At 35.5% G+C, this 17,127-nt stretch overlaps 1 protein-coding gene and 1 long non-coding RNA gene across 3 annotated transcripts; one reads left to right on the top strand and one right to left on the bottom strand.

The window, feature by feature from the left end:
• Positions 1-1,408: 1,408 nt before the first annotated feature.
• Positions 1,409-3,020, bottom strand: LOC145069764 (uncharacterized). Of its 2 annotated transcripts, none has more exons than XR_013689667.1 (3): positions 2,613-3,020; positions 2,414-2,525; positions 1,409-2,094 (listed from the first exon to the last, which is right to left on the bottom strand). It is a non-coding gene; the product is annotated as an uncharacterized LOC145069764 (long non-coding RNA). The 2 variants fall into 2 exon arrangements; XR_013689668.1 differs by having other exon boundaries at positions 2,684-3,020.
• Positions 3,021-13,001: 9,981 nt separating this feature from the next.
• LOC145069616 (annexin D4-like) lies at positions 13,002-14,631 on the top strand. Its single transcript, XM_079016568.1, has 5 exons — positions 13,002-13,261; positions 13,389-13,613; positions 13,714-13,932; positions 14,033-14,107; positions 14,229-14,631. The coding sequence occupies exons 1-5, from the start codon at positions 13,061-13,063 to the stop codon at positions 14,469-14,471; spliced, it is 963 nt and encodes a 320-aa protein (XP_078872694.1). The 5' UTR covers positions 13,002-13,060; the 3' UTR covers positions 14,472-14,631.
• Positions 14,632-17,127: the final 2,496 nt, after the last annotated feature.

Here is a 17,127-nt window from a genome sequence, read left to right as displayed (position 1 = left end):
TGTTTTAGTATAAAATTTTATTGCTTCGGTTTGGCTACATAGTCCGACAATACAAAAGGCAAATAAGTAAAAGATCTTGGCTACATCATGAGCTAAGGTATTTTCCGACCATTCGGGATCATTTAGGGGGTTGAAACAACAAATTTCAACCTTTAATGTTTAGTACAAGGAGTGAAGATCGGTTTTCGTAATCCTGTCCAACTTTATATAAACAACAAATGAAGAAATAATAGATGAAAACAATATTTTTTAATGTATGAAAATCGGTTGTTATAGGTTTTAGAATTAAAAATTACAGAATGATTTTAGTATTTAGGAAAACAAAAAAATATCTAATTATTTAGGTTTGAAATTTTATCGAGACATTCATTGATCATATATGTATCCTTTTTATAATCATAAAAAGTCACATTATTTCATTTTATTGTAATCAAATTAAATAACATTGGCCGTAAAATAGCATTCATGATGATTAATACATTTTATATAGTATTTATATTTTCCTTGCCTTGACAAATTTTATTTGTAGACTTGATGAAAATTAGAAAAAATATATATTATAACCATATTGTAAATTATTATTTTAATTTGAGAAATATATTAAGAGCAATGATATATATTGTTTTTTATTTCATATTAGAACGTTAGTGTATTTCGATGTTTATATGTTGTAATGTCTTTATTAAACTCCATGTTTGCTCAAACTGATTCTATAATTTAAAATGTTTACTGAAGCTGAAATTTAAAATGTATGCTAATAGAAAACAAAGAGGTTTGAAACTTCGGTGATTAGAATTGTTTATATTGTATGTTTATTAGTTATTACTCCATTTTTTGGCATTGCAATGTAAAAAAAATATACATTTTTTGTTGTCTTCACTCAAGAACAAATTTTGTATGAATGAGAATGCTAAAAAGGTTCAACAAGACGACCAACTCTTATTAAACACCATATTGATATAAATTAGTGTTTTGTACAGTTTTCTATTACATAGTCAAACAATACGTAATCATGGTTTTTGTTGAAGTAGTTGGAATGTTTTTCAATAAATATAGAGTTTCTTCGGAGAGATTTAAGTATGATACCATAAAAGCTTTGAATTTAAGAAACATTCTTGATTTTCACACAAACATCACCACTTTGTAAATATACATACATTTATTCCTATAATAGAAATATACTTATATATAGCATTTTAGCAGCCAAAATTCTTGAACTTGAAGACCATTGAGCATCTTCCATCACAGAAACTGTAGGTAGATCAACAATTCTATTCCGAATCAATTGGTTTCTCTTTAATGGTCTCCATTTGAGCCTCTAAGAACAAACAATATATAAATAAATTATCCTATTAAATGTAAACATACTTATTTTGCTAAGCATAAGTGCAACTATTTCACACCAAAAAGTTGAAAAAATCATTCATATTACCTATAAAAAAGAAACTATGAAAAGAGCATTTAACACATGATACTTTAATATTAACATAAACTTGGACATATAAAATTTCTTAAATCTACAATCTAATTATCGGTGCTGAAAGATGATAAAGAGCAATCTTCAGTGTTCTGGTTATATTGGGATAATCTACACGAAAGTTTGATGGCTCTTCCCCCTATTGGATGACTTTGCCCCTCTCTCAAAAACCTTACTTGTTATGGGTGAATTTAACATCTTTCTCTAAGAGTAAGGCGCACCCAACTCAATAACCCTGTACATAAGCTCCCCAGAATACTTCAATAGTCCAAGATCTTTTTAGTATATCAGCCACAAGTAGATTGCTATTTCTGTAATCCCCAAGAACAATCCTCAACAACATAAGGCTAGGAAAGTTCATGTCAGAACAATGGTTGCTACAATTAATTTCGATGCAGCTGATGATCAAAATTCAACATCTCTACATAGTTTGGTTCTTCATTGTCATGATATCATCCACCCTACTAGTCGTTGGATTTTGTCTCCCTCTATAATTCCACCAAATGTTTTTCTTTTCTTTTATTCTTTATTTTGTCCCAGCTTCCTACTGGTTTATGAATGCTGAAATCTTACCTTTCATGGTAGAGTCAACCCTTCACACATTGCGCATTTAAAACCTGGGCATTTAAACAACAACACTTTGTAAATTATGCATCTTAGAGTGCACATGGAAAGTAAAAGACAAAAAATCAAAGATGGAAAATCTACTCGTGTTCATCAAGCCCTAATAAAAAAATATAAGAACAAATTAGAGCCCTTGCATACAGAAGATACATCAGAAATGGATTGAGACATGATATGAATCATAGTAAAAACCAAACCAAAATCCAATAAAATAGAAGTTAACGACATTGTGATTATGATTGAAACAGACAGGAAATAAAAGAAATAGAAATAGAAATATAAGAAACAAAAGAGAAAGAGAAGATACAGGACCTGCATAGTGATCGAAGGAGGTAGTAGGGTTTAGAGAGTTATTTGAAAATTCAAATCAGGGGATTTGAGAGATTCGTCATCCGCCAAAGCCTTGTTCTTTCAAACTTCTGTCCTGCAACGAAATAAACGAAAAAAATTAAAACACACATAAAGTGATTCGTCAATTGATGGGTATTTTCTTGACCGCCGTGAGTCATACATGGGAGGAGGCGAGATCATGAATTAGGGATGGGTGATTCGATGAACCAACAATGACGATGGAAACAATACCGATTTGGCAGTGGCAGAGACGGTAGTTACAAGGAGGCTATCGTATGAATGGAAACACCGATGATTCATCTTTCACGTCTCAATTACAACAATTTTCTCAAACATAGAGCAAGCATCTTCATCTTTCCCTGAATTTTCCAATAAATTCCAAATAAAAACAAAAAAGAAGAAACCACGTCTTGATTCTTCTACGTAGATACAAAGGTTTTGCAATGTTCGAGTTTGTGGGGCTGTGAGAGACTATACAAAGAAGAGGAATAATGGAATGGTTTTTGAAAAAAAAGAGCCGCTAGGGTTTTTTGAGAAAGAGAAAAAACACGCCAGTTATAGGGGAAGGTGGGCGAGATTCCAGAGATATTTGCGGATACGGCGGAAAATCAGGATTCAACATTGAACGTAAGTGATAAAAGAGGGCTGGGTCAAACAAGGGCTCAGTCAAATGAACGTAGATAAGGTTTAATTGTGCAGTGAGTAATTGTATTTCATGCTTTATGTTTTATACTTTATTCCTTCTATTGAGGTGGTACAACCTGTCATTGACCGGATATAAGATTTGATTTTTTTATGCATAAACTACTCATACTTATTGCATTATAGTCCGAGAACAACTCGTCGAGTTCCTACAAGCAGATCTCCTACTCGCTTCCAAATCCTCACCAGAGCATCCTTCTTGAGGATTTGGGTTTCTGGGACTATTGCTACACATTAAATTGCTAATTCTGCGTGCAGCTACGAAGGGTTGGACCTTCTACACATAAACCCCTCTTAACTCAGTAACAGATCATATGACTCACCGAGTTTGAAGAACAACTCGTCGAGTTCTAAGCAATCTTCATAGGACTCGCCGAGTTGTTCATCCAACTCGTCGAGTCTAAGACCATCTTCATAGAACTCGCCGAGTCCACTTTGGAAATCGCCAAGTCCCTTCAGCCCTTTTCTCATACAGAACAAATCTGAGACATGCAACGTCTCCAAACCATAGATCTAGGTTCCTAGGGCATGCTTATCATGTAAAGTTGAAAACTTTATATGCATGCATGGCCCTATGAGCTTCAAAAGGAAATTCCAAGCTCTTTATGAGGTCATACACTCAATAGGGACCTCAATCACTTCAACAACAGAGACTTTACACTTCTAAGACGTCCATAAGGTCCAGATTTGAAGTTCTTTCAGAGCATAGAGCATAAACACATGGAGTTTGAGGTTTTAGGGCTTGAAAACCACCAACTAGGGACAAAAGGGGGGTCTAATGAACTAGTGATCAAGGTAGGGACTTTTCTACCTGAATGGAAGCTTCTCACAGTGTAGAATCCGGATCTACTTCCCCTCCTTGCACTCTTCAACCTCCTCCTTCTCCTTCTAAACTCCAACCTTCTTCACAAAGCCAAAAATCACTCACAAGAACAATATGGGGGCTATGGTTTCGCTCTACAGCTCTCTGGAAGTGTTAGGGACAAGGGAGGCCAATTTGGAGCGTTTAAATAGGGTGCAAACACCCGGGTTAGGGTTTTACTCGTCCAGCACGGACTCGCCGAGTCTGGGACCCGACTCGCCGTGTCCCTCGCTCAAGTCTCGTGCCAAAATTGCTCTTACTCGGCGAGTCGGGCCTCCAACTCGCCGAGTCCAAGGCAAAATGAGAAAAAAATACAAAAATATAAATTGTACCAGGAATCCGATGTTACACTAGATTTAGTGAGATGTTTAATGTAAGATTTCCAAATTGTATGCTTTGTATACCAAACAAACCCTACCTTTGATATGATCTTACCTGGTTATACCTTATCAACTATAGAGTAGTATTCGTTGGGATTATTAATGAATCTAGACTATCATCATTATAGTACAATAATTATGGAACAAAGACTAATACTTAATGATAATTATATCTCTAGGTCTTTCAAAAGCAAAAGCTAAGGTGCTAGGCGAAGAGATACCTAAATTACCAGTCATCTACTTTAGCAAGTGTATGCATAGTTAGTTTCATCTTACAAATAAATATGAAGTATTTAGATAATTGAATGCTATATGTGCTTATTATCTGTAATTAAGATGCTCTGTGTTAGACGAAATAATATGACATGATTTTATTTGATTTAACCATATACGTATTTTCATACTTATAATATATTAGGTAGTAAAGGGTGATGAGAGATGAAAAATTATGATAAAAGGCCATGACTTTTATAGTACTATTGTACTAACGATGTAATCATCTAACACAGTATAGATGACAATCGCAAACTATTCTAGATAGTCCAGTAGAACACTTGCAAGCTCGCAACCTGTAGGTGTAATGAACTACGTGTTCATATGATGTACTCTATCCCCCTCATGGTTGCCTTATTGATATGTATTGGTAAGGAATCATTGAAGCAGTATTGTCTACTCGTTCCTTACGATGATCCTTAGGACAGGTCCCTAGAGATCAGTATCTTTGGATCGGAGAATAAGAATAACGGGAATGGGTAATGTGTTTAATTATTTTATGTGAAATATATAATTAAAACAAATTAATTATATTATTGTGGGTTGAAAACCCTTTATACTCACCAGGCTCCCAGTCTAACCCACTCAGACCCACTCAGTTTCGTAGTATCACAGATAGCGATACGAAAACCCATGGATGATGAGTTTAAATCTGATGAGAGATTTAAGTAGTATAGGCCATTAGAATAGTGAACTATTGTAAGGCTTGCAACGTTAAGTTTATGCTTATATTTATGTATCAATGATGATATCCCAAAGATTTTAATAATCAATGAGAAAACATTTTTCGGAAATGATTTTATCTCACGTTATAATTGTTATGGGACAAATTACACATTTATAAAGAATGCTCTATTTAAAATAAGCATAAAGAAAGATTTTTTTCGGGTCGTGAAATTGGGGATGTCACAAATGGTAACCTATAGGTGCATAGATGAGTTGATCGAATAAAGGTCGTTAACAAATTGGTGAAGAAAGGCTTGGTGAAGATGTGTTGTTGGTGTTCGAATATTTTTTTCTTATTTTTTGGGGGGGTTTGGTTGGTTAGGTGAAATCATGTTGTTTTTGAAAAATTTAGAAATGTAGAGGTTTAAGTGTGTTTTTGTAGTGGTTGGAATAAAGTTTGAAAATCTAAATTTTATGTAGAAAAAAATGACTACTTTTTTAAGACAAAATTACAAAAACGATCATTGTGCTATGTATTCTTTCTAGGTTTTGGTCCAAACCACAACGTTTTTGGGTTGGTGGTCCATTTTAGCATCTTTGTATGTAGATTTAGTCTCCGTTAAACTTAAGATGACTAATATACCATTATAATTTTTTTCCATTTTCTTAAATAGTTAATCTTTTGTTTTAATATTAATGTTATAATAAATAAAGTGGAGCCCACCATCACCCCCACTTTATTAGTAAAAAAAGAAAACAAATCCCCCTAACCTCACACTCTCTCACTCTCTTTTAGTTCGTCTCCTTCCCTTTATTCTTCTTCCTGAAACTTCTCCACCTATACAAGGTTTTGCTCTGTACAATCCTGGAATTGTTATTGTAACCTCTAAGATCCCGTTGATGCTAACTGAGATTTTAGATTAATGGGATCGATCCACATCACTAACCAGATGTAACATCCCGAAAATGCGTACCGATTTTTTTCTTTAAATCATTAATAAAACCATATTCATAAAAACATATCATAAACCATAACATAATTCAGAGTATTAATTCCAAAAACATATTTTCATTATCAGAGTAAAACATCCCAGGATGACGAATCAATGGTGTGTGCCATGCGATCACCCCGAGCTCTTCCCTCTGCTACCGGAAGCACCTGAAACCAAAACTGAAAACCGTAAGCACGAAGCTTAGCGAGTTCCCCAACCTACCACATACCCTGCACAAACACATACATCACATACTGGGCCTCGCCCCCAACCTCGGGCCTCGCCCGCTACCATGACCCCCTGGCTTTGAGCCCCGCTCGGATACAAATCTGTTTCTCTTAGGCCCCGCCTGTCTCTGGGCCCCGCCCGCTAACCACATAATACAAATAGCATATAACACATAAATAAACGTACCCTACTGTATTCTTGTCCTAAGTCCTCCCCTGTCTTGGGCCTCGCCCCTATCCTGTCACTAGTGAGTCATGGAACCCCGTCCAAGCTCCTACTGTAAGTGAGATACGGGCCCACTCCCACACTCACTCCATACCTATCTCGGGCCTCGCCCCTGCTCTGCTACTAATAAGATATGGAACACCGTCCATACCCTACTATTGGTGAGATACGGGACCTCGCCCACACTCACCTTCCTACCAGGCACATACATGCATCACACAGACAACAAGTATACTTTATCATGCAAACCATTCCTTGGGCACCCTCCTGACATCGGACCTTGGTCCCGAATATCATGCTAGCAAACAGTGCCTAGGGCTAACCCCCGGGTCTTCCTACTCATAACTACATGGGCCGGCATTGTGGCCGTAGACCCATTCACACAAAGGGAAACTCACCTGCACTGCTGAACTTGCTGATAACCCTCTGGCTGCTGTCCGACAATTCTCTGAACCGCTGCTCCACTAGCTCCCTGAGCTACCAATATTAATGCTTATATAACTTAGATCCAAACAGAACTCTAGAGGCCAACTAAGTCCATTCTTGTCAAAGTCAGAGTCCTGGTCAAAGTCAACTTTCCTGACTGACTCTACTCGCCGAGTCAACCCGTTGACTCGTCGAGTCCTTATGCTCTGAAACCCTCACAATACGACCCAAATCCCAGAGTCACCCCACCGACTCGTCGAGTTCAACGATCTATGAGTCCCATCCTATCCAACTCACTAAGTCACCACTCAACTCACCGATCTAAGTCTTAACCAGAAAAGGTTGAGGTTCTGCGATCCAACTCGTCGAGTCCATGAGATTCTTCAACAGACTCGCGGAGTTGTTCTTCTAACTCATCGAGTTCCTGCCTATCTTCATACAACTCGCCGAGTCCACCCATGTGACTCGCCGAGTAGCTTCGGTTCTTAATCCATACAGTGGCTTTTCGAGCCATGCAGGGGCTCCAACTCATAGATCCACTCCTCCCAAATCTATTCCTCACGTAAAGTTGCAAACTTTACGTGAAACCATAGAGATATAGTCTTAAAACACTCTAGGGTTAGGGTTTATGACAAGGAGGCTTCACCAACAACTCATTGACATAAACTTTATGACTTTCTGGATCATTACAAGTCTAGATCTGAGGTAGCAACCTCAGATCTAGGTCTCTAACTAGACATGGATCTCATTCATACCCAAAATGCTCCAAATCTCATACATAAGATAGATCTAAATGCATTAAGGCCAACTTATTACCTCAAAGTTGACCTCCCACTGAAGAGTAATCCAAATCTATGCAAAGCCCCTTGCTCCAAGCTTCTTGATCTTCAATATCACTTCACAAACTCATTCTCTAGGTTCCAATTTGCTTCCAAGGGTTTTCACTTCACGATTTAGGGTCTCTGGATCTCAGAAGAGGGGTAAAGAGGCTGGGGAAGGGTGTAATGTTCCTTAAATAGGGTGCAACCCTCGGATTAGGGCTTTTCTCGTTCAGGCCAGACTCGTCGAGTCCACTCGCCGACTCGTCGAGTCGGTCACTTATTCTACAACCCGGATCCCGCTCCGACTTGTCGAGTTCATTTATGGACTCGATGAGTCGACTCCTTTGACTTATGGTTTCCTTTCCTTTCTTGGTCTTTCTGATTCTGGGTGTTACACTAGAAGGAAACTAAGTTCAATGATGAATTTGGATCTCATGAGCCATCTGACCTAATCAGTTTGTGATGATCATCAAATGGCATTAATGGGGCTTTATCTAACTCCTTCTACCAATCTCCATTAACAACCAACATTTTGTCATTAAAATATGTAAATTCTTTTTCCGTAGGGTTTTTGGTTAGTATCTAAAGGCATTATCGAAGAACATTCTCATTTTACCTCGTCTATTCTATCGTATTTAAAGGTCATAGGGGGTTCATTTTTAGATCTTAGATCCCCAAACCCATTAGGATTAATATTAGTCATTGCATTCACTAACCTAATGCAGAGAATCAAGAAAAACCCTAATATAAAAACACTCTTCATGGAAGGAATTTGAACAAGTCAATGTTTTTCAAGATTTGTTTGATACCCGATTACGGATTCTTAATCAAGAACAAGACATAGGACTGGGGAAACGAGTAAATGGTGGATTGGGGAAACGAATTGTGATATCCCCAAATTTCACAGCCAGAAAAGACCGATTTGCTTATGCTTTATTTTTAAAATCAGAGTAATCGTTTAAAGAAAACTGTTGCGGAATTTGTTCCCAAAAACAAAAATATGATAACCATTTATCAAAACATTTCTCAAAGATAATGTATTTTCATTAAATAATAAAACCTCGGGATGTCATGTTCGATACAGACCAAAAGCATAAACAATATAAAATAAACCTTACAACAGTTATTTATAACTACTGATCTATAATCCAAAATCTCTCGTCAAGTCCACCAACTTATACCCTTGTGTCATTACCTGTAATGCAAAGAAAACTGAGTAGGTCGGGCTTTGGAGCCTAGTGAGCATATAGGGTTTTCAACCCACAATAATACATTTATTATATTCAATTATCAAACTATCAACCCAAATACCCATCCCCATATCTCCTTTATTTTCTCAAGGGTTTACCCTAAGAATCCACTATCGTTCATTCATTCATTCCTAAGGATTTACCTAAGGAATTGGCACAAGGTCCATTTGCTACCACGGTTTATACAACAGACACTACGTCACATAGTCACCAAGGTTTATACAATTGGCACTACGTCTCATAGTCACCAAGGTTTACACAATAGACACTACGTCTCATAGTCACCTAGGTTTATACAACAGGCACGAAGTCACATCGTCACCAAGGTTTATCAAATAGGCATGAAGTCGCATCGTCACCAAAGCTTTACTTAATATGCACGAAGTCGCATCGTCACCAAGGCTTTACTTAATAGGCACGAAGTCGCATCGTCACCAACTATTCTATCTACCCAACATTTTTGTAGATATAAATACAAACACAATTTAAATCATTTAAGACCCGTATAAAAACATCAATTCCAAGCCCATCTCAAATAGACAATTAATATATAACACATAGCACGTATTTCGTAGCTAATACTTTATATTTATGTGTTAAAAGAAAGTAACTATACAGTCACTTGATCAGAAGATGATCGGACAACACTACGGCTTGTAAAGTAGTATTCTTCGGTAGATTTGGAAGATCTTCACAAAAACCGGGCTCCTCGCGGGCAGAGCTTCGGATCGGGAATTTCACTTCTCGGGATCTTCGGGGCCTCGGGACTTGCTTCGGGGCTCGGGAATGATACCGGGGCTTCGGGATATTTGTTGCACGAAAAACGATGCAAAAACGCGAGAGAAAGAAGATAAATGAGCAAATGAATCGACTGCACTCGACTCCCTTTTATAGGGTCTGGATTCACGATTTACGTTGGGCGTAACCTGGATAAGCCCGATGACTTCCCCCCTTGGATAATATCGAAAATTTATATTTAAATTTAATTTCGAAAATATTTAATAAACTTCAAAAATTCATATCTTCCTCATACGAACTCCATTTTCGACGTTCTTTATATCCCCGCGTAGGTGAGACTAGGCTCTACAACTTTCGTTTAGACTCCGTCGGCTAATTTTGAATTTATTTTTTATTATTTACTTTTAGTGGGTCGGGACAGGAAAACTCCGTTATAAATTCATAACTTCTTCATCTGACGTCCGTTTTCGCCTATCTTTTTATCGTTTCACTACAATTAATGAGATCTTCGATTCTCGTTTAGATTGTTTCGGCTAAAAACCGTTCGGTCTCAAATCAAGTATTCGGGTTGCATACTGCTAAGTCGAAACTTAGAAAAATCATAATTTCCTCATACAAAATCAGATTTGGACGTTCTTTTTATGCACGCTCACGGTTTAACGTATTCTACGAATTTCATTTAGATTGATAAGGCTAAATATTGCTCTAAAGTAAATTCACTTTTTACATCGCGTTGTGTCGTGCCAGTTCTGTCGCGAAACTTCGACAGGTCATAACTTCTTCGTTATAACTCGGATTTCGGCGTTATTTATATGTACAGAATTCTTGTAACATATACTATAACTTAGTTAAGATTATTCATTCTAAATATTCTTCTATCAAAAATTCATTTTTGACGCTTATCGTCTATAAATTGACTAGCCCTGATCTACGGGCGTTACAATTATCTCCCCCTTAGGATGATTAGGTCCCGGAATCATCAACGAAACAGTCCTTACATTAAATTTCCATCTTTATTATTAACCGTGATGCTCAATCTTTCATCTGCTTTTCATACTTTGTTGGACTTTCAATCGTAACCTTCAAGTTACAAAATAAATCCTTATTGTGGACTCCTTCTTCTTCTTAGGATAAATACATTCATTTATCTATTGTACCTAACCGATGGGTCGTGTCCCGATGACCTCTCATCGTAGTCAGACTCAATTGATATGAACGTTAGGGTCGGAATAACAACCATCTTACTAGTCATTACCGAAACAATGGTAATGACATACTTGAATAAAACGGAATCAATTACTAGCTTCTTGGTAACCTTGCGACTTCCCATGATCCAAGCGTGAGTCATGTGCTTCCGGTAGTATAAATCTCTATTACCATTCACACCTACTCATACTCGTCCCAAGTATTGTATAATTCTTATTAAAATTGGTAGAAATTTTGTTTGAACAAATTGAAAAAAAATGGTCAAATAGTAAAAAAAAAAAAAAAAAAAAAAAAAAAAAAAAAAAAAAAAAAACACCTATCACCATCACTTTCTCCTTCTTCTCTCTTATCGCTGGTGAACCGATGAGGCATCTTGGCAAGCCCTCTTGGCGTATACCAAAGATGGTATTTGGCGACCCATAACGCGTCTAGAGAGGGACTCGATGCATCTCATAGACTTAAGGTTTGAACTATAAAAATCCAAATAGAGGAACCATATATATATATATATATATATATATATATATATATATATATATATATATATATATATATATATATATATATATATCTTTACTAACTTATAAAAGAAATCCTACTATTTCTATAAATAGATCCAATAAAATAATATTATTTTTTTAAGACGTTCAACTCTCTAAGCGTAATGTACAACTAATCATGAATAAAATAATATTAAATTTTAATCTGATTACCTTTGCAATCTTATCTCTTCCAAAAATTTGACCCGAGCTCTTATCCAATTAAAATAAAACAAATAATCCATTATATAGGCCCTTTTATTTGTAATTTTTTTAAGCTTTATTTATTATTTATGCCCTCTAATCGAAATTGACCAGTCAGTTGTAAAATCAAATGCTTTGTTTAATATTAAGAAAAAATATTTATATATGATTTATGACTAATAGAAAATTAGTATTTCATTTGTTATTCATGTTCCATGAAATATGGTTGTATTAATTTTATTATTTTTTCGGTTTAAAACTTTAGATAGTAAAGTGGATAATAGGATATATCCGTTTAGACTTATCTGTATCAAACAAACCGGGTTGTTAAGATTAACTTTGATTCTCCATTTTATTAACTTTATCAATACCAATAAAGGTATAAGCAAGTCACTTTGTATGGATGTATCTTGATTTCTAAAATGGAGGACTATAAACGTATATTATACACCAAAATATTTATTTTCTTTTGTATTGCGAGGGTTACATTTATTTGTTGCCGTAAAACCGATCGATAACAATATGCATATGTTTTGTTCTAACATGTTTCCGTATAGAACTTATTGCCGAATGAGAAACTATTTTTCGCCGCCGCTTTGCGTGGGTCTACGGCTAGTGTGTATATATATATATATATATATATATATATATATATATATATATATATATATATATAATGTATGATTTTTTTTATAGTTATTGCCCAACTTTTTTATGGATAATTAAAAATTAATCAAAATTATAAATATAGTCTATAAACTCTTTCTAACTTTACTTATATGAGTATTATACTACTTATTTTTACTGTACATTCTTTGTATTACTTAAAAAACATTCAACTTATAAGTATAAATTATGAATATTATTTTATATTAAAATAATATTGTTGTATATATTTATCTACATATAAACGAAAATTATTAGTGTGAGAGTGAGTGATGTGTTGGCATGTGAGTGGCTGGCATACCGGTGATGTGAGGTCACATTAGAATTTTGTTATCGGAAATTTCTTTTAAACTTTTACTCTGTCTTGTAGTTAGTCTAACAAGTAGCAAGATCCGTTTCCAAAATAAACCTTACTTTCTTCTTGTTAATTATGGAAACAGCTCGGCCAGCTGATCTTTTGATTTCCATCTTACTCAGTGTTCGTATATTATGGTTAATGCTGTTGTTATTGCTGCTGTTCTATCCCTTGCTCGAACCTACTTTTTTCTACGGAGAGGTGTGTCGTTGGTTCCGGAAAATGGTTCAGCCTAAAATCAATATGATGAACAAGGACGATTTCTTCCTCTTTCATGTAAGTCTAAGTATCATCTCTTTGCCATGATTCCTTCATTATTTTTTTATTGAACAGCTCGACAAACTTAGTTGTGATTACATGTATAATAAATACGATATAAACGTAATTTTTTCGTTGTTTACAGAAGTTATACATCGCCTGGTCACAAGATCCATGGGAACGCGATGCATTTTACATAAGAGAAGCATTCTTAGCTGGGCCTACATCATATAACGTCATCATGGAAATCACATGCACAAGATCATCATATGAGCTAGTGGCAATTAAAAAGGCTTATCACTCCCTATTTAAAACTAACCTCGATGAAGATGTTGCTCGTTATATCACCAGCGCTGAAATCGAACACAAGGTAGTTAAACATAAACCTGCCTAAACTTTAGATCATACGGTGTTATTCGTCTATTCCGTTGATTATTAGTTGTGCATGTGGTGTTCTAAACAATAAACAGCTTCTCACTGCATTGGTGCGTGGGTATCGTGACGAAGGCTCTGTCGTTAACGAAAAGCATGCCAATTCTGATGCCTTAACAATCTTCTCTGTCCTGAGTGTCCCTGAGAACCCTCTTTTGGATGACTACGTCGTGATGATTCTAGCATCTAGGAGCATTCTCCACATCAAGTCTGTGCTCCGGCATTACCAAGAAACAACTGGAAGTTCCCTTTATGACGTAAGCTTAATTGCAATGAAGCTAGGATTCCATATTTTCGTGCTCTGTAATCATGACGTATGTATGTATCCACGTGTTTCATCATCCTTCCATTTTCTAGGAACTTGGGACAACTTACCCGATCATGAAGGACACGTTACAATGCCTGTGTTCACCGTCTAGTTACTTTTGCAAGGTTTGATATCAACCCTCATGTATCATTAAGAATTGAAAAATTAAAAACAATGGTTTTAGGATAAACACTATAGTGTATCATATAATTTATCGATATGATTATGGTTGTTGTATATATATAGGTCATAGAAGCGGCCATGCAAGTACCAGGAGAAGCAAATGAGACCAGAAAAGAAGATCTAGCTCGTGTGATTGTGACCCGGGCAGACGTTGATATGAAGAATATCAAACAAGAGTTTTACCGCAAGAATGGGGTTACTCTGTCTCAAAGAATCTTTCGTACAGGCAGCAGGAACTATATCGAGTTTCTGTCTATGTTGATCACAATGGAGGAGGACACGGAGATCGAGAGCGTGTCAAATTAGCTTAGAACTAGTTTCCTTCAGTTTGACTCTATGATAATATGATATTATGTATGACTTGTTAATATTTTGCTAGTACCTATATTTTTATGGATTCGCATCAAACCGAAAGCTACCTTAATGTTCTTGGGGTTTTTGAAGCAATGGAAATACAAGTTATTTAGCTTTTCTTTTGTTACCATGCAATCTATTTTGTTATTAATAGAAATATATGAACATGGTGATAGTAATTATGGTTTCTTGGAAAATAGATATAGGACGACGGAATAATTAACCTACATCAAGACTGTCAAGTGTCAACCATCTTTCAATTAAAAAGTGACCCTACAGTTATAGCTTACAGAAAAAAAGATATGAAATGAACTTCCCACTGTTCGAATTGTATGAGATTTATTTCTTAAAATTTGGTTAGGAGTACTCTATAGGTTCGGAATATATATTTTTTTTTTGGGATAATGACTTGAAAGGGTAACGGACTTTCGACTTTCTTCATATTTAGTCACTAAACTTTTTTTCGTTATCTATTTGCCATTGAACTATTGAAACTGTTCACATTTTACCCTTATGACCGGCTGTTACCGGTCATAAGGGTAAAATGTGAACAGTTTCAATAGTTTAGTGACAAATAGATAACGAAAAAAAGTTTAGTGACTAAATATGAACAAAATCGAAAGTTCGTTTCCCTCTAAAAAGTTCAATGCTAAATGTAAACAAACTTCCTATTGTACTATGTTTTAGCAAATTATTTATTTTTGTTTAACTGTAGCAACATTTGTTCATGAAGAAATCTATGAAATAAAAAAACAAAATGTAACATCCGGATTTCCAGGTATCATAATTTAAGTATTTTTCTTTTGAGTTAAAAAGAGAGACTCGACGATTTGACGCCTCAACTCGTCAAGTAAGGTCGCGACTGATGACTCGGATTAATGAATGGACTCGACGAGTCCACGCTGTTGGCAGAAACCCTAAATCTTTGGGTCCGAGCCATATTTAAAGGCACTTATGGCCTTCAATTGCGACTACCTTTCCCATAAGTGAGAACCTTAACGAGCTTGAGTGTGTAGAGTGAGAGGAAGAGCTATCTTGAGCTTTTTGGTGTGATTTTGCAAGAAAGGAGAAGAGTTCCAGCAAGAGGGACCAAGGAAGGTTATTGTTCTGAGTTATTCAAGCAAGGAGCTTCATTATGAGGTACAAAAATGAACCTCTTTCCTTCCCTATTGTGTAGATTCCATTTTGGGGTTAGGGCGTGAATCACTTCATCTTTGGGGTTTTGAATGCCTCAAACCCCTCTTGCAAGTTTGTGTTATAGATCTGAACCCTTCTAGGTCCAGAGAGCCGAGAATATGAAGCTTTAGTAGAGTAAACCTTGGGGTTTGAAGTTAGGAATTTGGACCCATCTAGGTCCAGAGAGCCGAGAATATGAAGCTTTAGTAGAGTAAACCTTGAGGTTTGAAGTTAGGAAGCATTTATGGGATTTTTATGGTATATATAGTTACTTTCATCTTACACATACATATGAAGTATTTTATATAAATTACGTGCTATGTGTGCATATTATTTGAATACTTGTTGTCTATGTTGGATGAACGATTTTATACATGTTTTAAAAGATTTAAACGGTATATTTATTTTATATCTACAAATATGTTGCGGATGAAACATAAGTAGATGAAATAGTTAGTATGTGATGAAATAAAATGATGAGAGATAGGTGATGATAGAAAGGTGATGATAGAAAGGTAAATAGATGATGATGAATAGGTGATGTAGGATGAAAGGAGATACCATAACCTTAACCGACAATGTGGCGATGTAATCATCTACCAGAGTATAAATGGCGACCACGGACTATTCTAGACAACCCAGTGGAAACACCAGCAGACCCATAACCTGTAGGTGATGAATTACGAGTTCAGGCGATGTTGTAACTACGTATTCATGCGATGATACTCTAACCCCTTACTATGAATTACGAGTTCAGACGATGCTGTAACTACGTATTCATGGGATGTCACAAATTCCGCATGCCAAACCAATGGTCATAACTCACATCAGTGAGAATGGTTCATTTTTTTTGTAAAACATAAATCTTATTGGAAATTTTGATTTTTTATTTTGGAAAATGTCAAACCATTGGTTTTTTATTTTGGTTTCGATTTTTTGTTTTTTTATATATATTTTCAAGGGTTTTTTTATTATTTCATAGATTTCTTTATCAACAAATGTTGCTACAATTTAACAAAAATAAATAATTTGCTAAAACATAATACAATAGAAAGTTTGTTCACATTTACTCATTGAACTTTTTAGAGGGAAACGAACTTTCGATTTTGTTCATATTTAATCACTAAACTTTTTTTGGTTATCTATTTGCCACTAAACTATTGAAACTGTTCACATTTTACCCTTATGACCGGTAACAGCCGGTCATAAGGGTAAAATGTGAACAGTTTCAATAGTTCAATGCCAAATAGATAACGAAAAAAAGTTTAGTGACTAAATGTGAAAAAAAGTCAAAAGTTCGTTACCCTTTCAAGTCATTATCCCTATTTTTTTAGTATACGGTAAAACTTAAAAACCTTAATTACATGTTTATTAAAACTCTATAGTATTTTCATTTGGCTAAATGACTTTAAAAAGGTAATTAAGTTTCGGT

The sequence above is a fragment of the Lactuca serriola genome, chromosome 8 (assembly GCF_051521515.1).
Source record: "Lactuca serriola cultivar US96UC23 chromosome 8, Lser_US96UC23_V15, whole genome shotgun sequence".
NCBI classification, from domain to species: Eukaryota; Viridiplantae; Streptophyta; class Magnoliopsida; order Asterales; family Asteraceae; genus Lactuca; species Lactuca serriola.
The sequence above is the reverse complement of the archived record's forward strand: the minus strand, read 5'-3'. Positions and strand labels throughout refer to the sequence as shown.